Genomic DNA, 24,646 nt, shown 5'->3' on the forward strand with positions numbered 1-24,646 from the left:
GTTTTTTCGACCCACTCCACCTCTGCGCGGTACATTCACTTCTTTGGTGATTGCACACCCTCCCTCTACATCTTTCTCACGTGCATAAGTCACCATCACGTACGTACCTCATTTTTTCACAGCATACTACTGTGTGCAGCTCATAATTAAGCTAGTGGCATCATGACTATCCGAAACATCTGTAATGAACACAGTTACCAGTTTCTCGTCGCATCTTGCAGATGTCTAAAATATTCTATATTTCTTTGGGAGCTGCCCTTGCGTCATCCCTGCTTTCAATCCATTCCAACATTAATGAAATCTGCAGGTAAACATAATGCGCACTGCCTTTGACCGGACCTTAATCCTACATTTCCTTCTCGAGTTATGACCATATTTGTACCGTTGCGACAAATTGTCGGCGGCTCCTATTTTTAAAACGACGCATTTCCGGACACTCGTTCCGATCCTTAAATTGCTTCTTTTGACATCATCTTTCATCCCTCTGAGTTTTGCACAGCATCACGGAAACACCCTGTATAATCTTGAGTGGGCGTCAGCTCGTGTGTTACTTTACTTTCTCCACTTACATTTGATATGGATAAGTCGATTACATTGTAAGTCATCCTTTTTAAGTAATTTAAATACTCAAAGAATTAACTAGTCGTAATAATTTTGCAGTAATTTCACAGTATTGCAGAGTACTGCATATTTGTGTATAATTTCCATTATACTTAATACACTGCCTTTGCAACTCGTACAGTTATGTGTTGACGAAGGTAGTGGAAAAATGATCGATCTGGCTCATATTAGGCCACACTAGACCAATCCAGGTCCCGCCTGATACGAAGTACTCGATAGTCCAGTGTCGCACGATATGCCATGACCCACATACCATCCAACCATGGAAAATCGAACACCCCGAAAACTCGTTCTCTTTTATGACCCCATTTTAGAGATGTATTCGTTCCCTTTTATGACTTTTTTCAACCCCTATTTTAACATAGCAGAAATTACATAAGCATTTTTTAACATAGCAGAGCTGATAAAACAGTATGACTTATTTTCCAACCTCTATGTAACATAGCAGAGCTAACAAAAGGGTTTGACTTATTTTTCCATCCCTATTTTAACATAGCAAAAATTACATAAGACTATGAGCACATAACAGAGAATAATGGGGGTCTACTCGTTCTCTTCTTTTTGTTGTCATTCTTTCCCGAATAACTGAGAACACGTGGATTTCAGGTCGAATGTGCTACTATTATCAACTTACAGGCAGACAAGAACACATAGAATATAACAAATTATTTAATATTGCGGCAATTAAAAAAACTACATATTACATACTATATTAAGTGCGATTATCTGTGTGCACATGTAATAAGAATGCGTGCCGTACGTAATAACTTCGAGAGTTGTTTGATAACTTCACATACCAGCAGACTTGTTTGGAAGTGTATTCGTTGTAGAATAGCAGAACAAGTATTTTCAAAGGAACATAATGTAACCGCACAACAGTAAAATTATTGCTTTGAAATTATTTATATTATATCATGGACGAACAAACCATAAAACCTTCCTGGAGGATTTCTCGGTACTGGGAATCTGTCATAATAACGAATGAGAAAATCAACTAAAATAATTTGTATCACTTGTTTTCTATAGAAAAATAAAATGGAACATTGACACAAAGTCATACTCATACTTCGATGAAATCAATTATGAAAATTGTGAAGACTATAATATACATATTTTCTCTGCTGTTATTTGATGGATCAAGACGAAAGTTTCAATTTAAGTTGAACATAGAATAGGACACATAAATACATGTTATTACGAGGGTCACTACGAAAGTTTTGAGATGTGAAATAACTTACATACTTAAAATCAATTTAACACTTACATTTTCTCAAAGTATTCACCATTACACTGTACACACTTTTGCATCCTCGAAAAACATTTTTGGTCGTACAAGTTGGTCGTACGTTAGAGTCCAATTGATTTTGGCTTTTTAATTGAAGCACCAGGTCCAAAGCTACTTCTTGAAAGTACAGTGGTAATATCTCCTTCTTTTCGGCGATCCAAGATTGTGAGGTGACCAGATGGTCGAAGACCATTGAAAAAACGGTCGGAGTCCTCCATTATATGACCAGAATATCTCGTTAGATGCGGCATATTGAATGGGGTCCTAGTTCCTGATTCTGTCATGTTGGTAATATTATCTTTATCCTGCCAAGTATTCATTCCAGGTCGAGTAACAGGCATAAAAGTTCGATCTGACTATAATTAGCGGACTTTACTAACCTCTAAAAAAGTTGCGCCTGATAAATGGTAAAGTACTGGTTTTATTTAATAAAAAGTACATCTCGTAGGAAGATCAATGCCCCACCGACGCGATCACCATGTAATGTATGGTAGAGACGGTACGTGTTTTATTTCTTTTCCCTCGCCTTTTTGTTACAGAAGTTCTACACAAGTTCTTTGTACACTATGCTACAAATAAGTAGTTTCCTCTAAGTAACAGTAATTTCTCCATGAGATTGGACCTCCTGCCGTGATCTTTGAGGCTGATGGTTAGGAGCCTCCTGGCCGTAGCATCGCAGAGGTGGAATGGTGTCTCCTACCCAGTGCAGCGCGGAGATAGGAACCTCTTGCCCAGAGCAGTGCAGAGATAGGCTAGAGTCTCTCCTGTCCATAGCAGAGCGAAGAGAAATGTAGGAATGATCAACTGAGACATCTTCTGTCCCTCAACGTGCTCTTCTATAGCCGAGTTTGGAGGGGGAGGGGGTGGGGTTGTAGGGTTCCTCCGTGACTCTGTGTCCACATTCGTAGGTGGTTTCTATCGGCTGCTTGACGATCCTCGGGGAGTACATATTTACACATACGTATGAGGAGATATTGCAATATTCATACACCATAAATAGTTTTGTACTATGTATTGATAGTACAAAACTACCTTAACATCCTCACGATGATAAAATGTTTGGAAATACATCATTATTAAGATTGTATAATTAAGGTTATTAATTTTTCTTTCTCCTATACTTAACTAAGAAATCGTAGAATATTACCGAACTTATTTTGTATATGTTTTCCATCAGTACGAGTATATAGCCAGAAACCCTTTCTGTTGGTCTAGTGCCTAGACGCGCGTGCAGGTGGTTCCTGGTTCAATTAATGAGCATTGAACGCATTCCGGTGGTTCTGATTCCCGCTTAAAACAGAAGATTGATGTCTCATTTATTTTCGGTGCCGAAAAGAAACGCTAGAATTCTACAAGCAGAACAAAAGAAGCTTCTGAGCATGACATTAAAACTTGAACGTATAGCCGCCCTGTTTCAATTTCTGAGTTTTCAACTCATAAAACTGTTTCAATAGAAAGCATTTTCGTTTCCAAAAGTCGGCAACAATGAGCGCCTTTGGCAAGCGCGAAACCCTCTACCATCGCGGGTAGGTAATACATAATTAGACATTTTGGTCACAGAAAAGTAACTATTAATTTTAGTATTTCTAACTCTCAGTAATCATTTAGTTGGACGGAACTAGAAATAATGTTCATTTTATTAAGATTTAATATAATTAAGTAAATAGTAGAAGTCTGTGATTCAATATGTATAATTATGGGGGACGGGTAGCCAATATAATTCTGTCTTATGTTGCAACAAACAGTTTGCAACTGATTTAACATTTCATCTCAATTGGTTTATATTCTTTATGAGACAAAATAGTAATGTTTAAAGATATGTTAAAACTACCCAAAAACGATCGTTATTTTAGAAGTGTAAAATAAACATATTTTTATTTAAATCTCCTGTCTGTGTTGACGTGCTTTATTAACTACGTACAAAAGAGACCCACCTTTCTAGATCAGCCATGAAAGTAGACTACATAACCTACTATTTAATTACAGAAAAGGGAAGAGTAATTTATAGTCGCACTCAGTTTATTACAGGGAACGGAACATTACATTCTCATTGGCTGTTCACGACTGCCCTGAAAGTAAAATGTGCCCAAGGCTTGCAGGAGAATGGGCGAAGATAAGACTGAGCGAGGATTTTGATGATGATGAAGAAAGAAAAAAAAAAGTCGTTTCACATTGAGAAGCTATGGTACACTTTCAAATATGCGAATTTCATACTGCAACCCGAAGTAGTAGATCTATGACTTTCGGTTGTAATGAAGGAATAAGGTTAAAGACAGAAATTAATCTAGGGACGCAGAATCCATGAAGCCAAGTTCACATTAAAATGCCATTTTAAGATGTCTTTTACAGTTTTTGCTCTATGAAAATTAATATTGAAGCCGAAGTGGTATTGAATTTCTACCACTTCCGGTTTTAGTAGAAAGACTAGCATTTAGCCAACTGGGGTCTTTGCTCCCAGACCTTAGCGTCTGCTCGCCTTATTATGTGTATATTGAATTAGCCTATGGTTGTGTAGTTGTCTGTTTCTCTTCTGTCTGAATTCTGCTGCTAGACTGTTATGAAAAAGAGAGGAGGAAAAATACGTACGACCTGAGAACAGTGCTGCTAGTAGTAATAGTTAATTCTTGTTGAGAATTCGTTTTTAATTTTTACCGGTGTCCTAGGTACAAAAACAGTATCCTCAGTAATACTAGATTACATGTTTTTCTACATCCTACTCATATGTTCGAATTATTATTATACAATTAGACATTCACGAGTTCAAAGACGATTTTCGAAACAGTGCTCTAGTCCTAGAGTCGTTATTTTTACTAGTAGCTTATCTCGGATACTATTTAAAATATACATTTGATATTTCTCTATGAGTTAGATTTAAATGTAATTGTTGGGTGCGTTGTCAGCTCTCACAATTTTCATAATCTTTTTCGGGAGGGCTGGGGCTTTGGCCGCCATACTGGAAGATAAACGGTATATATTGTTGAAAAGTACGTTGCATTGCCCTTTCCAATTAAGTATTAATCATTATCCCAAACCAAAAAATCTACTCAATTTAAAGGTTCAGCTAGAAAATGCCGCATGGCACAAGTATGCATTTATGTAGCATAATTCTCACCATACAAAACAATTTCGGTTACTACCAGAAAACAAAAATACTTTTACCATAATTAGTTACAGTAAGAAATGTGTGTTTGGTATGTGATTTTCCACATACAGAGTAATTCGTAAGTGGTTATCAAAAAGTAGTTCAGCGGACTGTAATCTCAAAAGCCAAAAATAATAACGTAGGATTTGAGCAGATTCGTTACCAATGTACTAACATAAAGACACAACAGAAATGTCCGTTCAGCTGTAAAGGTCGTTGAACTTATTTTGTTCAAAAATGGTGCTGTACACCCATTACCTCCCATCCATTTTCCTGCTCCCGCAATAGGAATATCTGAATATTCTAGCCTACTCAACTAGGCTTGTCGATTCGACTATGTGAGATCCTGGGATGTGTTGGGAACTCACGGGAATTTGACTGTCTGTTGGAACCTGGATACCCTCTTTAGCAAATCTAAAAATTTCGTGTGATTAAAACTGATTGATAGGTCCGTTCTTCATCTTTCCTCCTCTCTTATAAATAATCGCATGGATTGCTTCGGAACGCTACTATGCTAGTCAACTAAACATACTGATGGAACATACGATTATCCGAGCTATTAGTATCATTTTTCCTTTACTTGATCCAACCTCTATTAACAGGACACTAAAACCACTTGACACCATAATACTGGATTCATCACAAATCATATCCTTTTAATCGGTATTGACTTCAGATATCAAAGAATTGTTGTTCAATAAATCACTCGACTGTGTTCAAAAAGTAAATGAAACTCTTGATTCCACTTAGGATCGTCCTTCCTATACGTGGTTCGTAACATTTCTAATTAACAATTAGGAATTACTGTTTGGTGTGTCTGGTACGCATGTGCAAAAATAACCATAGTAAATTTTGACTAATATTTTGTCATTTTGTAACTGTGTTTAACTTTACTTCGGCAACATGACCCTCAGCAGCATTACAGATTTAATATTTACATTAAGAGGCCAAATCACTGCGAAATTAAAATACCGCTTATTTTACAGTAATTATATGGTCTTCAAATAAATAAAAGATAATCGAAATATGGAACGCGAGCGCTAGACAATATTATTTTGCATGAGGTACCGTTATCACGAGTCACCTAGTAGCTTTCCGTTTGCAGCCATTTAGAAACGCGAAAATAAATACCAATTTTCTAAATAGCTGGAAATCAAAACCAGATATGTGAGTTGTGATAACAGTATCTTATGTAAAATAATACTGTCTAGCGAGCTCTTGGTCCACTTTTCGATTATCTTTTATCCATTTGAAGATATCACATAATTATTGTAAAATTAGCGGTATTTTAATTTCGCCCTGATGGCGCTCTTCAAGACGTATGACTACGGAAATAATTTTAAAGTTTGTTTTAATCATTTCCGCTTCCTCCTTTAGCCGTATATACAACCAGATAAAGTCTGAAAGACACCATTGACAAGGGGGGCATAGTACCTCACTGACAAAGCGTTCACATTTGGTTCGATCCCCGTTCGTGGGAGTTACTGTTTGGATAATATCGTGTCCATGGGTTCTTCCATTTTCTCTCACATTATCATTCCGACATTTTTTTCATAATCATTCACTTTCATTAACTATCTGTCTTCTTTAGCCTAAAAGGACATGACTGTGGGACGTAAAACCACAAATTTCACTTAATTTCACAGCATATGATGGTGTTCGAGTAACAACTACACTAAGTCTTCTTAAAGAAATCTGATACATTTGTATCCCTTGTGCGTGGTACTGGATGGATGTTTTCAAGTTTAACGCCCCTTTCAGCAGTGAGGCTATATAAGACAGTGGAACCTGGGATTCGAACCATATAAGGTCTCGCCAGCAATCGTACCAGGGTCTCCCACGCCAAAGGCATGTACACTAACTGTATAGCCACAAGAAAACTATTTGCATGTATAATTAATGTTACTATGTCCAGATGTAGAAAAAACCCTTACATTCGTGACAAAGTCTATGTTCTTATCTTTATAGATTCTTCATTCTCTATGTACAAAAAATGGAAAAGACAGTAAATTATTTCAACACAGGGCAATAAATTTAACAACTGAATTAAATATCTTGTAAAACAGCTCTGATATATTTGCGAACGAAATTCTTACAAAGAATTGAATCTTTTTCACAATCCAAGTTGCATACTTATAAGCTATTTTTAATTTTTTTTCTTTTCTTTTCTTTTCTAGACGTAAATATATATGTATTTATATATACACTGATGTTGAGTGTATTCACTGCATAAATTTTATAATTCTTTTTCAACAAATTATAAACACATTTGTTTTGCCCATATTAACATTGACACAGAAAAAAAACAATAAATCATGCTAAAACAGGTATTAAATTACCCCAGTAAAGTGGCGTAAGACACACTTCTTATATTAAAAGACACATGATCTATTCTTTGATTTGAAACTTTACATACAACGAAATCAGAGAGAGAGAGAGAGAGAGACAGAGAGAAAAAAAAATCACAAAATTACTACTACAATGTGCAAATATAACGAACGTTAATTGTATTCTATACAAAAACAAGATGGAACTATTGACAAAGAAATTTCAAATACCTGTTACCTCTAATTTTTGTTGCAGCAATCAAAGTGAAACGAAGTTAACAAATTTTCCCCTTCTTCATATATCATTTTATAAAATAATCCTATCTTATGCTTTTTCATTTTCCCTTTTACATTCAAATTGACCCTCGATAAATTATGTAATAACTTCTTTTCCAAGAATTGTTTGCAATTTTTGCATTTTAAACTTTCAAGTATTATTTATTCTTTTCCGAACAGAGTAAAATATCAATTCTGTTTTTTCCTTTAAAAAAATGTTAAAAGAACTCAAACACTTTAACAATATCTGTATCCAACAAAAAAAGGTTTTCATTCAGATTAGACACACGAAAAATAATATATTTAAACCGTTGCTATTTTTTTAAAACAAAATAACAGCGTTCCGACATATGAAAATAATACTTATTTGAATATATTCTGAACTGTATTTAGAAAATAACAAATACTTTATCCCTTCTGCAGCAAATCCTATACAAACAAGGAACTTGACCTGCCTTACTGGTTTACTCTTTTATTACTATGAATTTGCACAATGTTTTCTCTACAATCAACGTACTAATGTGCTCTATATATAAAATCCTATAGTGAAATCACTAACGTTACAAAAAAGGCAACTGTTTGTGTTAGGGTATACGAACAATAAGAAGTCTTAAGCAAATCACACTTTTTTTTTCCCATCGTGTAAGGCTCATATACCATAAAGCATTGGATATTTACAATCAAAAGCTATTATCAGCTCTGGACATTTATTTTCCAAAGTAAACATAATTACCAAAACATGATCAACAAAACTTCAGCTAATGTTATGATTTTACACATTATCAAATACATTATTTTCTTTCTCTATTATACGCATTTGGCTTCTAGCTTTAACTCACTATGAAACAACACAATAAAGTCCTGTCAGCTACAACAACGAAGCAATATTGTACGTTTAAAAGATGTTTTAAAAGTTTTAAAAGATTACATGGTGTATACGATGTGTTCGAGCCTCTTTATGCTCTGTAAAACATTTTAATGTCATCATAATTGTTATCCTTGGTCTAATCAGCACAGAATTTTTATTTTATGATTTTTGCTGAATCTTACTTTGTCGCTACGATTACGGTAAAAATAAAACCTTCACGTTCAGATAGTCAAAAATTTATGCTTGTCATATTCAGCTTTGTAAATATTGTCATTAATGGTCCCACAATTTATGGAGAGCCTTTGCCTGCAAACCATGAATAATAACTATTAACATTTCGTAAAACCATCACCCTTGTTTTAAAATGAAAATGTATACAGAAGACAGTAAGATACTAACTAATTTATTCAGTTCATAAAAAATAATTCAGCTTCATTGAATGAGATCATGTGTCTGCACCCTTCTTTCCTATACCTACTTTACGTGTTACTTGCTTTCAATGTTTTGCGTTAACACTTCTCATAACATTAGCTGATTTTTTTAAAGGGAGGTACACAAGATTTTTCAAACTCTATCCAAGCCCATTCAATAGCCTTTGATTGTACAAATATTTCTGTGATATGTAAAAATACAAACACTGATTCTTGTATTCAAACATTACATTACTATAACCACATGACCAGTGGTAAGGATGGATTTCTTTTTCATGTAATTTCATTAACATTTAGGAAGTTTATCAGCAAGAAAGAAAAAAAAAAAAAATAACTTACCAATTATTAATCGTAAATCAAACTTGCTCTTATCCCCATATTTTATCTAATTTGTTCCCTAAAATATAAGTGTTGCATACTTTGTATGCAGATAATTCAAGCTTAATCACAATCACATGTTTTATTATAACAGTTCCAAGTTTTGTACTTGAAGCAATGTGGAATGCCCTATATAATATTTACAAATGCTGAGATACATTACCCCAGACTTCATTTCTCTTTACAAGACAAAAACTATATTACAGCGTATTCTGATGAACAGAATAACTTTTAAACATCTTTAATTACAAAGATTATACTATACAAGTTATTTTTTCACAGGGAGAAAAATCTATCCTCACTTATAATTTATACACAAGAAGTAAAAGGCAACTTTTTCTTATAAATCTAAAAAGACAAACTAAAGAATCTTTAGTCACTGAGGTTTTGTACAAGTTCTATTCATTTCCTACTCTCCTTTTAAAGTTCTACTTTATACGTTTCATTTATTTTTGACTGCAATGAAAAACTATGGCACAAAATATATACTTGTATATTTTATATATTTATATATATATCTATATATATATTCTTTTTTATCTTTTGCCCTGAGTATGTGATGATGATAAGAAGGATGATGACTGTATGCATGTTTGAGTCACTTAGTAAATAGCCTCGGAGAACAAAATCGCAGACGCCAAATCAACGATACCTTTACCATTCATTTATTTTTAAAAAAGAATCAATTAACTGTTTCTCGAAAACATAGAACAAAATCTGTCACACTTTTGTGTGACGTAATGAATAAGTTGCCACAGACAAGACAAAAATATTCGTACATAGAGTACATTATCTTACATAACAACGTTGATATTAAAATAAAACTAAGGAAGGAGAAGAAGACGAAATTGAAAAATCTAATAAACACACGGTTCTTGCTATACAAAAAGAGCTTAAAGTACTCATCACATGCCTTAAGCCTTACGAAGACCATTTTTGCCAATCCCCCATCTTGCGACTTCTTTACATAGGATATAATGCAGCACTGCATCTTGCTCCTTCTCTTGCACCAGCCAATCACAGCACATACGAGACCTTTCACCTATTTGGTGAGCATCTCATTGTATAACCAAGGAAGAATGAAAACAATCAATTAGTCACTACGGTTCTCATTCAGTTTTTTGTTGACAATACAGTTCTTTCAAAGATTTAAGTTCGTCTATCAACGCCTTGTTCTGATTTTCTAACACAGCTACTCGATTTTCCAAACACTTGATGTATTCCTTTTTCTTTCGCCTACACTCTCTTGCTGCCTCCCTGAAAATAAACAACATTCATTTAATTTGGTTTTCTCAATAACAAAGCTACTTGCTATTATTACAAGTAGCATGTGTCACTGTAATCAAACAATAAATACAATTTGATAATTAACAGAGAATAGTTTTATACAGTAAATAAATTAATACATAACTTAGTCCAACAGAACACAAACCGTCAAATGTATCAGTTTGCAACTAACGACAATATTTTTAACGCCATAAAAATTAGATTTTCCTCGAAAACTAAGCATGAAAATTTTATCTAAAATGTCTACCGATTGATCATTGGACAATAAGCATTGGCTAAACAAATATTAAAGTTAAAAAGTTAATTATATATTTGGGCTATATCTCATTAACAATACATATTGCAGCGTTCTATAAGTAGAGTCTCAAATAATGCATACGGAATTTCAACCCTTCACCTTTTTATTATAAAAAAAAGTCTTTCAAAAATCTTTACAAAGTTCTTGTAAGTCTCTAAAGGTTTTCAATGTTGTGCAAAGATCCTCGGCACATGATGTGGCCTCCAAATAAAGGATATTTGTCTTAGCCCACAGAAGCCTCAGACGGGGTCGGTTACACTTCGGGTCGGCATTAAATACATCTTAAAATATAGAAACAAAATTGGGGAGAATCCAATCCCGACCTTCCCCTTTCCGGTGAGTATCCTACCACTGAGCTATAAGCAATGCTATCAGACCTTTGTACTTGTTACTTATTTCTCGAGCTTCAATTAACCCGATTTTGATACTTATTTTCTAAAAACAATTTACTACTCTGTGAAATACTTAGAATGAGTAACACTATGTACAAATTTTAACTTTTCTTTAAATATTGTTATATGCTTGTAACATACAATTTAGAGATTTTCACATTCCTCAGTAACCATCAAGAATAAACCGCGTAACTTGATGTTGTATCACTACGCGCACAAGTGTTTACCGATTGGTGAGGAGGACAGCTGTTTAGTCCGCTTCCCGCAATATTTTTGCTGCAGCACGTACATATATTCCTGTCACTGCGACATGGGCCACTCGTCGTGTCACACTACCACCCTCACACGGGAAAAAGTAATCAAATGCTATATAATCCTACTCTCCCCTAAAAGTGACCGCATTATTATTTTTTCCAAATTATTACGATGAAATCACAATAAGTTGCGTCAATTTTATCAACTGAAAGATCAAGTGATGGCGGTGGTAACAGCAAGTATATTAATCCGTATGGAAAATTATTTCTTTTTCATCCACTACCTATATCCTTCAGCAAATTTATGAATATTTTTGATGCTTTTTCCCCGTAAATTCTATTTCTTGATATGCTTTGTCGATTCTATAGCGTGCGAACATAAAAATAGTAACTTCAGTCGTACAAAGTAAATAGTGTATATATATAGCCGCGGATACAGGATATAAACAAGGGAGATAGGGAGGGGCTAAACCATACTTTGCCGTGTTATTTAGTGTAAAGAAAGAAGGATTAAAGCCCCTTTTGTCCAGTGTATACCTGAGCGTCAAGGAGGGGGCTATAGCCTCTATAGCCCTCCCCCTTGGATCAGCGTCTATAATAAATATTATATATATATATATCAGGCTGATTGGTTCATATATGACCGATTTGGCAATGCTGCTTGTATATTTGCGCCAGAACTACAGAGTTTGTCCGGGAAGTAATAGGACTGATTTTATTCCGCCATGACTGTACTTCGGAGCGTGCGCGCACCGACTGGATCCGGTAGAGGGCGTTCCTAGCTAACGAACGAGCGGCTGGTCAGTTGTCTCCGAGCACACGGAGAGTCAGGACAGGCTTTTTCGCACGACGTGTTTCTGTGAGTGGTGCAAGCCGAAAATGCAGCGTTCGATAGAGCAGAGGTACGCGATTAAATTCTGTTAAACTCGGTAAATCTGCGACAGAGACGTGTGATATGATCAAGCAGGCTTACCCAGATGATGCTTTAGCAAGAAGTGGTGTGTTTCGGTGGCACAAGGCCTTTTCGGAGGGCCGGGAAGAGGTCGCCGATGAAGACCGTGCTGGAAGACCTTCGACTTCGACAAACACCGACAATGTGACTCGTGTGCGCGAAGTTTTGAACTCAGACCGTCGACTAAGTATTCGTTTAATTGCCCAGATGTTAAAAATACCAAAAACTGTGGTTTATGAAATTGTGACGGAGCATTTGAATATGCGCAAGGTGTGCGCGAAGATTGTCCCAAAAGTGCTCACTGACGACCAGAAATTGCGGCGAGTGGAATTGTGCCAAGAAAATTTGAACATGTGTGAAAGTGACCCTCAATTTCTGAATAACGTAATCACAGGCGACGAATCATGGATCTTTGAGTATGATCCCGAGACAAAGAGGCAATCTTCCGAGTGGCACACGCCGGCGTCTCCTCGCCCAAAAAAGGGAAGAATGAGCAAATCCAAAGTGAAAACGATGCTCATTGTCTTTTTTGACATCAAAGGCATCGTCCACCATAAATTTGTTCCTCCTGGACAAACCGTCACGTTTCACCGCCAAGTTTTACGTGGAAGTGCTCAAGAGACTCAAACGAAGGGTCAATCGGGTCCGACCAGACATCGGAGCCGACTGGAAGCTGCACCACGACAACGCCCCGGCTCACACCGCCTTTCTTGTGAACAGCTACCTGACCAAGGCCGACATCCCAACGCTTCCGCAGCCGCCCTACAGCCCAGATGTGGCCCCCCCGGACTACTTTTTGTTTCCTCGCCTGAAACGTCCGATGAAAGGCAAGCATTTTGAGACGACAGAGGGGATCCAAGCAGCTTGCACCGCGGCTCTCAAGGCTATTCCGGAGAATGACTTCCGTGACGCCTTCAATGCTTGGCAGCGCTGCATCGACGCAGAAGGAGCCTATTTTGAAAATTTTTAAAGAATTGTAACGATTGGCTCAATAAATGTTTTTAAATCTACTCAGTCATATTACTTTCCGGACAAACCCTGTATTTGCTTTCTCTCTCTCAGAAAGAGCGAAAGACAAATACACTAAACCCGAATGAACCATGAATAGGTACGTAAATGAACAGCTGAATATATTCAGAAAACTAATGGTTATTGATAATAATGCTGAAAAGGTGAATACCGGCTAATTAATAAATGACAGGCTCGGTAGCAAAATCTGATAACTCACATACTGGTCAAAACCGTTAACTATTGATGATTTGGATTCTACGTAGCATTCTACTCAAATTCCACAGTGAAAGAATTCACTCGGCATCATCAATATAAATGGCACAAGAACAGTGATGTATCACCCACAGGTTTTCAATACAATTCTTTATACAACTTTAAAATATGTTTACTTTTTTAAAAAATATTTTTGTGATGATCTAATTCCATCCTGAGCCACTCAAATTTTATGAAGAGTCCCATACGTAAGAATTAAACTGAAGCTCACAATAAAAAATAAATAAAAAGATGAGCCGATTGGTGTCTTCTGAACACCTGTCGCACCTTTCCAAAAATGCATATAAAAATTTTAGCAAAAAGATATTTTATAATGCCTAAAAAATCCCGCAAACGTGTTATGTATCGTCATATGAGAACCAGAGGAACCTAACTCCATTTTCGTAGGAGTGGGAAAAAAAAAAGTTTTATTCTATTTATTTATTTCAAACAAATGTTTTAATATGATGGTAAACGCATTGTTGCATAGCAGACAAGTCAATGACATAGTCAAGTTTAATAACACTCAAATAACACCAAGTGGGGCTTTCAGAATTATGTTCACAATCAAAGCAAACAAAACTTCCAGTCTTGGAGCTACGTTCCTTTGGTTCTCATACGACGATATACACTATCAATGTATCTTAACCGCTCTAATCAATCGAAATAATCCAAACCTACTGTCACAACCTGGAATCTCAACATGCATGAACTAAATGTATACAAATATAATTCAAATTGGAACTCTTTATTACGTGGTTGTATTTTATTAGTTCACAGCAAAATACTTTTACAATAATAAAATCATTCTATATAGTGGATTCTTTGTAACAAATAATTACATTAGGTATTTGAGGACACCATGGCTGCACTTGCCTGTTTTTCAAAAGCCGGAGCTCCCTTTTCCTCGCCGCCTCTTCGGCCATTTGTTGTGCAGACTGGATGGTGGTAGCTGTATTGGGCGCGACAACTACGCCTGGCGTTAAAGATGCTGATGAAGTAACAGTTCGAACTGTGTATGCTTGTAGATCTCCACCTACACTGACTGTGGAGGCAAATAAATCCAAGCATAAATATATATTTACACACACACACAATCTTCATTACATTGAACTTTTCATATCAAAGAATTTAACAATGGAACAATAAGCAATCGAAGATTACGCTAACGATTGAAACGATTTACAGTATAGATGGCATCACAAAGGTGTACAGCAACATCTGCAGGCAAACAAGGATCCTCATGAACGTGTGCAAGCTATTTAGCAGCAATACTGCCGCATTGATGTGTTCCACATTCAACCACACCTCTTATGTATTAGCACTATCTTACAGTTCCTTAAATTATACCATCAGAGTTTCTACAAGAAACACCATTTGACTCAAATACATAAGTTTTCGCTACCATCAGCGCGCTATTTTATTAAAAAGCTGTGTTGCTCAGAAAACCATATATTTTGCAAGATTTCTTCCTGATAAGAATAATGGTAATGAGTTGATGAAGAATGCAAAAATGTAATTCTTCGAGCAACAGAGCTTTAAAAAAAAAACGCACTGATAATAACAAGAACTTTTAGCTGAAATTAGACCGACTGTATTTCACAAGAATACTTTAGATGAGTGTTTAACTGATTAATGTTATAGCTTACTTTAACCAACTGTAACTAACCTGGCACAAAAAATTGTCCATCTTGTCCTTGTGCATATTGCACTATGGCCCCACCAGCTGTCGTCGCATTAGTCATGGTTAATGTATGTAAACCCTGTACTGTTTCACCTTGAGTTCCTGGAGTTGCGATCTGAATTGCTCCAGCTGGTATAACTGCAATGAAAAATGTCACATGATCACATTGAAAATTGATATTTCAAAACAAAACTTGTAAAGGCGAAAGCTGTGAAAGTATTTTACGAGATAGAATTTAATTTGCTATTGTACATCACACAAAGAAAATATAAATATCTTGCTTCAGTGTAGGTTTTATATCGACAGGTTTCGTCAACGTGCTAATGTAAGTTACGCTTTTATCCGATAGAAAGGAAAGAAGAGAAATGCTGAAATAGCCTAATCAAAAGCGTTAATCAAAGCTATCTACCATAGAGAAGTGCAGTTTTTAGAAATGCACAGATATAAAAAGAAGCCAATATTATCATTCACATGAAGCATATACGTACAACGACGTGATGCTAGTGCAATTTCATACTTTTAGACTTTCTTTTTTTTTTAGTGAATATTGCTTTCCTTCATCAATGTTCGTTTCTAGTATCTTTCAAACACTCCTTTGCAACAACCAGAAGTTTACAAGAAATGCAGAAGAATTCTACTTTCTGAGTTTTCCCCCCAACCGTGTAACTTCTAAACTAATAGTAAAACAACACTGAAATTTTACACAAAGCAAATATCAACAAGGTAAATCGTCTGTCATACTCTTCAATACCGACAGATGATCAATGTTACCAATCCAACATAAATTTATATTTTTTGTTTCAAATGGCACTACGTCAAATTATTTCATATTTAAAATCTTCGTGTTGAACCGAAAACTTACAATGCCACATTTATTATTCAGAGTTGCAAACTAAGGGCAGTATAGTATTACAAATACTCAATTTGGAAACCTCGACCATGAGACAGGCAGGGTAATGCACATCCAAAGTACCTCAATGTTGAATACTATGACAGGGTTCCCACTTACTTGGCGAGCACTAATTCCCTGACTTTTACAGGTCATGGGTTACAAATCTCCAGTTCTATATATAATGTATAAAAGCAACTATATTTTTCCTGACCAAAGGGTTCCCCTTCTACTGTATATGTACACTCATGTCCAAAATTATTGTCGCATGTCTATAAATATCTTGTTGTAGAAATGTTTGATAACGAATTCGCCCGGTATTTCTTATAATGTTAATGTGTGTATAATCGGCAAAGACATGTATGTGGCAAATTTCATGTCGAAAGAGCAGTAAATAAGAATAAAACGAAAATAAAACTTTCTTGTCTATTTAGCAACATTTTGTTTTACTCATTCTAATTTTCATATTTATAATTCTTTTCCTATGAAATTTATCACATATATACATTTTCCGATTATACACATAGTATCAATATTAAAAGTACCCTGTAAAATCCTTATCAAATTATATTCTTAAGAGAAGACAGTTATAGATATGCAACAATCATTTTGGACATGAGTGTACATGTATATATAGTGTGTGTGTAGGTAGAACAGTTTTGCAAAACAAATCTATAAAATATTCCCTACCAACTAACCGACTAAGACAAAAATGAAATGAGTTCTGACAAGTAAAAATTCGCACTAAAATTCCCTGACTGAGGTTTGCATGCAATTCTCTTATTTTTCCAGAACCTTTTACGAGTGAGTTGAGTTCTCAATTTTCCAGGCTGATGGAAACACTGTATATTACCACTCCTCCGCCCCCAAGTTACGAGGATGAATTTTGATTTAAACGGCATCGAAAGTGTTACTGTTCATTCATTTCAGCGACCCCAAAAACTAAGAATTCGACACTAATATCAGTCATTTACGATCATTTTTCTATATATCACCCCCTTCCCCCTCCCTAAAGTTTCGGCGTTGAATTTGGATTTAAACTGCATCGGAAATGTCACACTTTATCTCAGCGGCCCTGAAAACTGGTAATTTTTAATATATATCCGCACTTCCTTCCTCCAAGCTGCACCTTCAAAGTGAAATGGTAAAATCTATCCCAGGCCCGAACCTCATCTGTGTTGAAATTTTTTATCGAGATCCGTCTTGTGGTTCAAGAGCTGTTAAGTTACAAATATAGTCACTTTCATTTTTATATATATAGATAATTTGTCACTAAAAGGAAGGTATTTGTTTACATACAAAATTTTGTAAAGTTTATATTAAAATCAGTATTTGAATATTAAATAATCGGAATTATATGTCTTAGTGCATGGGTATTGGTGTAATTTGCCTACTGCTCTTTCATTTAAGAAGTAGTTTCGTTAAAATTAACAAAATTTCACCAGATAAAAGAGCACATTAAGAACTCAGTTTGATTTATGAGTCCTATTTGTTACAACAGAAACGTTTCATGATGGTAGATGTGTATGCAACTGTAAAAGTTCTGTGATTAATGCAGAACTAGGAGTAAACGACTAAAAGGCACATAAAGGAAATGAGTACAAACTATTAATTTTCAAGAATAATTACAACAGTTTTGTTTTCGAATGCTTTTTTAAAAAAAATATTGACAATTTTTCACGCGTTCGAAGAAAAAAAAAAGGTTCCATTACTAGTAAAACTAAACTAATACAAAGATTTTTGTTATTTTCCCAATTTTTCCGGAAAGAAACTGAAAAAAAAAAAAACTTTTTTCTTCCCCAGCATGTTCAAAATTTCCGGAAATTTTACAACACTAGACAAATATCACCTCTACATACTTTCATTGTTTCCGATATATGTAAACAATTTTCCCGTTTACAACTATTTGATACGTCAAACTATTTGGGAGTTATGATAAACACGGGTAAAGTTTGAAACATCGATTAAAATTATGCAACTGTAAACTTGTTGTAATTACTATTAGCAAAAGCCATTGTTGTAATGTTACGAAAGCAAAGTAAAACAACAACCATTTTCCACATTTTCCACAAATACACCATCTTAAACAGTGCTAAAACTTTATCAATATTTATCACATCTCTGGAGTGTTTTAACACAGGGTTGGGGGCTCCTGGGGCTTGCTAAATTATATAAAGAATACGAAATACACAAGAAATAAGTATACAAGGTGAGTACAAAGTGAATGTATGACAGATTTTGTTACTTTATCTTTTTAATATTACACAGGGTTTATCCGTAAAGTAATGAGACTGGGTCGAGGAAATAAAATTCATTAACTCCACTAGTATAACTCGTTAAAATTCTTGGAAATATTATCTTTGGCTATCTATATACCGCTGCTAGCGCGATTTCCATGCAGCGTACGCCATCTGGGTGACCGCTTCCGACAATCTCCTCAGAACACCCATCGATTTGCTTGGATGGCAAGAACATCGTCGAAACTGCGAGTTTTCAAGCTTCTTTTGAGACTGGGGAATAGAAAACAAGTAGACTAAGCCCATGGTGGGCTCAGGACTACATGGTGGCTTCGGCAATATGGAAACCCCGATTCTAGCCAGTAATGACGTCACAACGAACATCGTGTGACCTCCGCGCGTTATCATAATGGAACTTCCAGTATTTGGTTATCTTCGGTCGAGCCTGACTAATTGTATCGCAGGTATTTGTGGACTTCCACGTAGTAAGCGGCGCTGACAGTCTTTTCTTGTTTGTAATACTATTGTGTCCTTAGTTTGCAATACTGGATAATAAATGTAAAATTTTTAATTAACATATAGATTCAAAATATATAATATTTTGACGTAGTACAAATGAAATCAATTAGTTTATAAGTTACACGACTATATCAAGTTAAAAAACCTTATCCGCTATATGAGGCGTTTCGGGTAGTAAGGGCAAACTCAACAAATGTTACGTGTTATCTGAATTCGGAAATTACATTTGAGTTGTTCAAGTAGTAATAACAAGCTGCTCTGTGGCAGTCAGCTCTCTTGCCTGTACGTATAGTTTGTGGAAGTCATTCATCTTTCCCTAAGAAAATAGTTTCAAAATAAATGGATATTCAGAGTGCATTTTCTGGAAATAAATCTTTGTCGAGTACACCCTTATTATATAGAACGTCTTATACACTTGCTTAGTTTAAAAAGTAGACTCCAATCATTAATGTATCATTTGTCTTGGAAAAACCTTTCAGTATTTAAAACTGAAAATTCTAGTTTAACGTCCCACGATTATACTCTAAGACTGAGAGAGACTGATGATGATGATAATTAATTAAATAGTGGAATGAAGAAAGTGGAAGGAAATGGAAGATCCCACAGAGCAAGGTGTTTTTCCAGCACAAAATCCACTTGGCATGAGATGGGATCGAACCAAGGACCCACGCACCAGAGGTGAGCGCTCTACCATTGAAGCCCCTGCAGTGTATCTAATCCTTCAAAAAGACCTTCTATTTTGTGGTGCCTACTTGGAAGCAAAGGAATCAGAGAAGAGCATAAAAGGCGTATCAGACATTATTTAAAAACACCATTGCACAAACACAAATGAAAACTCTGTGGTGTGCTGGTGATGGTATCATCATCATCATCAACATTCTGCCCTTTCTGGCAGGTCCTGGAAGAACGAAGAGAGATCGCAAACTGAAAAAGCTTCCATGCACCCCGATTTTCCACTAACCTCTTCGTCTTAATATAGGAATTTTTTTGTTTCAATACCATCCACCACTTCTAGCTTCTTTCGCCCCCTCCCTTTTCTCCTTCCACTGTACCTTCTAGTTCATTCCCAATGACAGTTCCTTCTCAGCCAATGTCCCAACCACTTTCTCTTCATCATCTAATTAATCTAGAACTCATTTTTTCTCATTCACCATTTCAATACCATCTCATTCGTTTTCGCTGACCCAGCGAATCTCTTCATTCTTCTTCACTTACTACACGAATTCCTTGCTCACTACGTACAGTAACATGTGTTCACCTAAAGTAAGCGCTTTCGCTGATGCTTCATTGAACTTTGAGGACAAATAGTGGAGGTAATAAAACAGGAGCTAATTAAATGAATAACATCAGTTCTGCTGCCTCGATAGTTTCCAAGGTCACAATATTGTTGCCCGGTTGAAGGTGAAGAAACCTTAGTGGAGGTAAATAAAAAGTCACAGAACAATTACTCAGAAAGAAGTAATGATAGGATAGTAATGATTTACTCACAGCCACCAAATTTTGTACACATGCCTTCATCAATCTAATAATGTATGAAAGCCGTTATTCTTAGGGGTCAAACTATATACACGTTTCTCGTGGTTTCTAAGAATGCCTTGTCTGTATGTATCCAATATGTAATATTGGTTATGCGAGCTTACATAAACCAGGAAAATTAAAAGATTACTTTTCCTCTTTTCTTATCGAGGTTCTGAAATAAGACTGGGCAACGACGAGTGCTTACAGCTAGCAAATTCCACTATTTTGCTTATTACTGCAAGAGAATGATGAATTAATTGATAGAATAAGAATATGGGAGGAAACAGGAGTACCCTGAAAACCCACGGACACGATGTCCATCACAATTTCTTCTTAATGTAAATTTTATATATAAGGCAAGACGAAAAATCGGAGTTGTGTCATTCTATCTTACTATCTGTTTTTTTTTTTTTTTTTTTTTTTTTTTTTTTTTTTTTTTTTTTAACACTTTATAAATGTCGACATACCACATTCCACCTCAGATCTGAGTAAAGAATTTTAAAATAATCAGCACCGAATGCGATTTTATAGATGTGGTACGTCTTTTACTTTCAAAATTAATTTTCGAGTGGATAAGCTAGTTACAGTCCTTATTTTTTCGACATTTAAATATTTGTTTTCTTCTTTTTACATACAATGAACACTAATAACTAACCTTCTGTGCTTCTACTAGGAATCGAATGCGATCCACAGGCATCAATACAGGAATGCTAACGATTCAGATAAAATACTTATTCAACATCATATTTTGAGCATGTCAAATCCAAGTTTTAAAGCTGATATTCTCAATTAAATTCACTTTGACTTCGGTTTGTTCTAGATCAAATACAGGAGTGATAATTCATAAACATAGGAGTGATAATTCACAAACATATTTAACGGTATGGGCTTTGTAATGATAAAATTGCCATTATTGAAGATTATTATATGCACCTGGTATTTGGTATGACTGACTTTATATATACGTATCATTAAAAAAAAATGTTTCTCGTACAACAGAACATTGAAAAGAGTTACTGCATTGAATTATCAATGGAAGTTTACATATAAAAGCTTCGTAATTTATACAGAAAATGAGAACAGAAAACATCTTAAAATTCTAATATGACAAGTCTTGATATTTGCACAATTTGGCTCAATAATAACAGTTACATGTGATTGTAATTTTCAACGGTAAAATACAAGGAAAGTAGATTCTAAGTATTAAGTTTGGATTGTATGTAGACATAGTAATAACACAAGAATTATAAATGAATGGATTAAAATACAAACCATATTTTGTTTTTACTTTCTCTTAGCGCTACACTGATTTTTAGTTTATTTTCATTATATTTGACACTATTTCAACATTTAATCAAATCTTTTCATACTGTTAACGAAAGTCGAAATTATTGAGCGAAGTAGTCCTTTCTTTAATGAAATTATAACTATTACATTTAGCTTCGTAAAAATAGGAATTTTACTTATGAAGACAACTGGTATCATGAAGTGGATTTCAATCTCACTCTTATTTCTCATGATTAGTATTACGACTGAGCAAACTGAAACGAATAAGAGTGATGTGAGGTTGAGAAGTTGATGCTGAGAGTGCGGTTTAGGTCAAGCGCCTATCTTCGGACATAGTGATCATAAAGATTAGTAACTATTTATATTTCGTGATTATATAATACTGTAAGTACTTAAAAAAAAATTATATCACGCTAAAAATATGTCACTTTATTAGTCTGGACATAAAACAGGGTCACCTACTCATTTTCATCCGACCCCTTAATAAATAAAAATAAACACTTATTAAACTGATAGGATAATTTTTTCTTCCTTTTAATAATTAAGTATTGATCTTAAAAGCACTTTTCTTTAAACTTGTCCGTATAGGTTCAACGACTGCTTGTAGTCATCCTCAGTATGTAACCAATAAGGAACTTTTACGTTGGCTTATGGATTCATATTACTAGTAACTGAGAAGTTAGAAAATATATATATATATATAGTCTGTTTCTTAAAGGAAAAAGTATTTTTAAAGGAATAGTAGTTGGAAGTGATGTGAGTGCAAGTTCGTTCTTAAAATCTATGTTGTATCATCTATAAACGGACGCTTAGAAGCAGAAGAAATAGCAGGAAGTACTTTCCAATACTCGGTTCTTCCGAATTTTCAGCCCAGCTAAGCCTAAAAAAGTATTTCTTCCCCGAGTTTAAACCACAAGCATACTAGGAACACTGTACTGATGGTGAAGTATATTAATCCTTCAAGTGGGTTCTACTATAGTAAATTCAGTGTTGGTATTTGTGACAACGAAGTGGAATAATAATTTTTCTACAGTACAGGTGCTATATAACCCCCTTCTTACCTTCCCATCTTCTCACAGTTTCATTCCAAACCTAGAATTAAGATAGAGAAATAATATGAGAGGCTTCAGCGGGAATCTTGTCTCTAAATAAATATGCGTAGTGCTATGGAAAATAAAAAAAAATAAATAAAAGGGACCAAGATTTCAATGTGCGCTGGAGGAATAAATTCCCCTCTTTTTTTGGCTGCTTTATCTGTCACTCTAAATAATAATGAAATTAAAAAAAAAAAAAAAAAAAAAAAGTAACCCCACAACGGCTAGAAGTGAAGGTGCAGGAGGTGATAAAAGCTATAGATTAAAGGCCTCAATAACCTTTATTTGACTTCATAATCGACTTCAATTATTTAAATAATGAACATTTTTAAAAAAATGTCTAGTCTTCGGGCAACCCACTACCCCAGCCACTCTACAGGCAGAAAGCCTTCTGCCTCCTATCAAATTTCACTAATAAGAATAAAGTAAAAGGCATCAAAATTTATCTCTAGACTTGTAGGGGAGACGGGCCTCATTCCAATCCATTATGACATCAGAGAATCTCCTCACTACAAGTCTCGTCACGGTAACTACTAAAAAGGATAACTCCCTATGTTGCTCTTTCAGGCAGTATCCATTCTAGATTATTTTGGTCTATACCTTATAAAAAAAAAAAAAAAAAAAAAAAAAAAAAAAATCATTGAATAAGCAATTTCATTATTTGAAAGACTGAAGATTTGCATGTAGCTATCAGGAGCAGCTCATTTAGCCCGCTAAGTCAAAGTTAATATTCTAATAGTTATGTTCTTTATAATCCTAGTCTGGAAATAGAAATTACTTCGCTCCCTTCCCAAGAGAGAGTGCCTTATGCTTCGCAACCAAGAAAACCCAACAGAAAAACTAAAATGTCATCCAGAGGAAGGGGTGGGTGGACTTAAATAGCCTTCGAACAAACTTTCCCTTCCTTTCCTGTTGAAAAAAAATGTAAAACAAAAAAAATTAAAATATAAAAAAAGCTTTCCAAGATGTGAAAAGAAGTCGCGTCCAGAGCTGCTTTTTTCTGCAACTTTCTAAAAAACCGTTAAGTGAGAAATATGTTTATATATTAGACATACGTAAAATATACAATTAAACTACATTTACAGATATATTACATTAAAAAATGTAAAAGCAAATTACACTAGAAAAAATATCACACTTTACAGGAGGAATTTTTCTATATAAAATACTATATATATCTATGTAATTATATGAATACACAAAACATATAAAAACCAGCTATACACTGGAGGTACAGAACAGGAAAATTACAGGTAATATGACTCCTCAAAACAACGTACAAAATTCCATAACTGATACGTACAGTGAATGACAAGTAGTCATTGAAACTTATACGGACAAGTTAAAATCATGGGTGTTTAAGTGAATTCAACACCAATATTTTATTTTAAAAATGTACTTGTTGGTAGACTTCTCAATTTCCACTAGTTATTCGACACCTCTCTTCGCGCCGCTCTATTCCACTAACAGTCAAAAATAATAAGCTCTTTTGTATTTGGCATATCTTATGTAACTTTTATTAAAAACAAATGTGAAGTACTGTTAATCGTAGCACAAGGATAGCCTGAAAAAGTAGTGAAATTTTTTTTTTTATTTCGTGTTCTTAAATGTTAAAAAATGAGAAAAAAGAAAGAGACAGAAAAA

General features: G+C 34.9%; 1 protein-coding gene across 16 annotated transcripts in view; it reads right to left on the minus strand.

Annotated features, from left to right (window-relative positions):
• Nucleotides 1–7,094: 7,094 nt before the first annotated feature.
• LOC145671065 (cyclic AMP-dependent transcription factor ATF-1-like) overlaps nucleotides 7,095–24,646 on the minus strand; it is a 52,688-nt gene continuing 35,136 nt past the window's right edge. For 15 of the 16 annotated variants that reach the window (XM_081739762.1, XM_081739771.1, XM_081739764.1 and 12 more), the window contains 3 exons: nucleotides 15,444–15,596; nucleotides 14,651–14,819; nucleotides 7,095–10,585 (listed from right to left, as the gene is read on the minus strand). In XM_081739762.1, coding sequence (XP_081595888.1) covers nucleotides 10,438–10,585; nucleotides 14,651–14,819; nucleotides 15,444–15,596 — 470 coding nt within the window. In that variant the 3' untranslated portion in view covers nucleotides 7,095–10,437. Of the gene's footprint in view, nucleotides 10,586–14,650; nucleotides 14,820–15,443; nucleotides 15,597–24,646 lie in introns of those variants that run through there. The other variant, XR_014128437.1, reaches the window with a different exon arrangement.

The sequence above is a fragment of the Thermobia domestica genome, chromosome 15 (genome assembly GCF_964235325.1).
Source record: "Thermobia domestica chromosome 15, izTheDome1.hap1.1, whole genome shotgun sequence".
NCBI lineage: Eukaryota > Metazoa > Arthropoda > Insecta > Zygentoma > Lepismatidae > Thermobia > Thermobia domestica.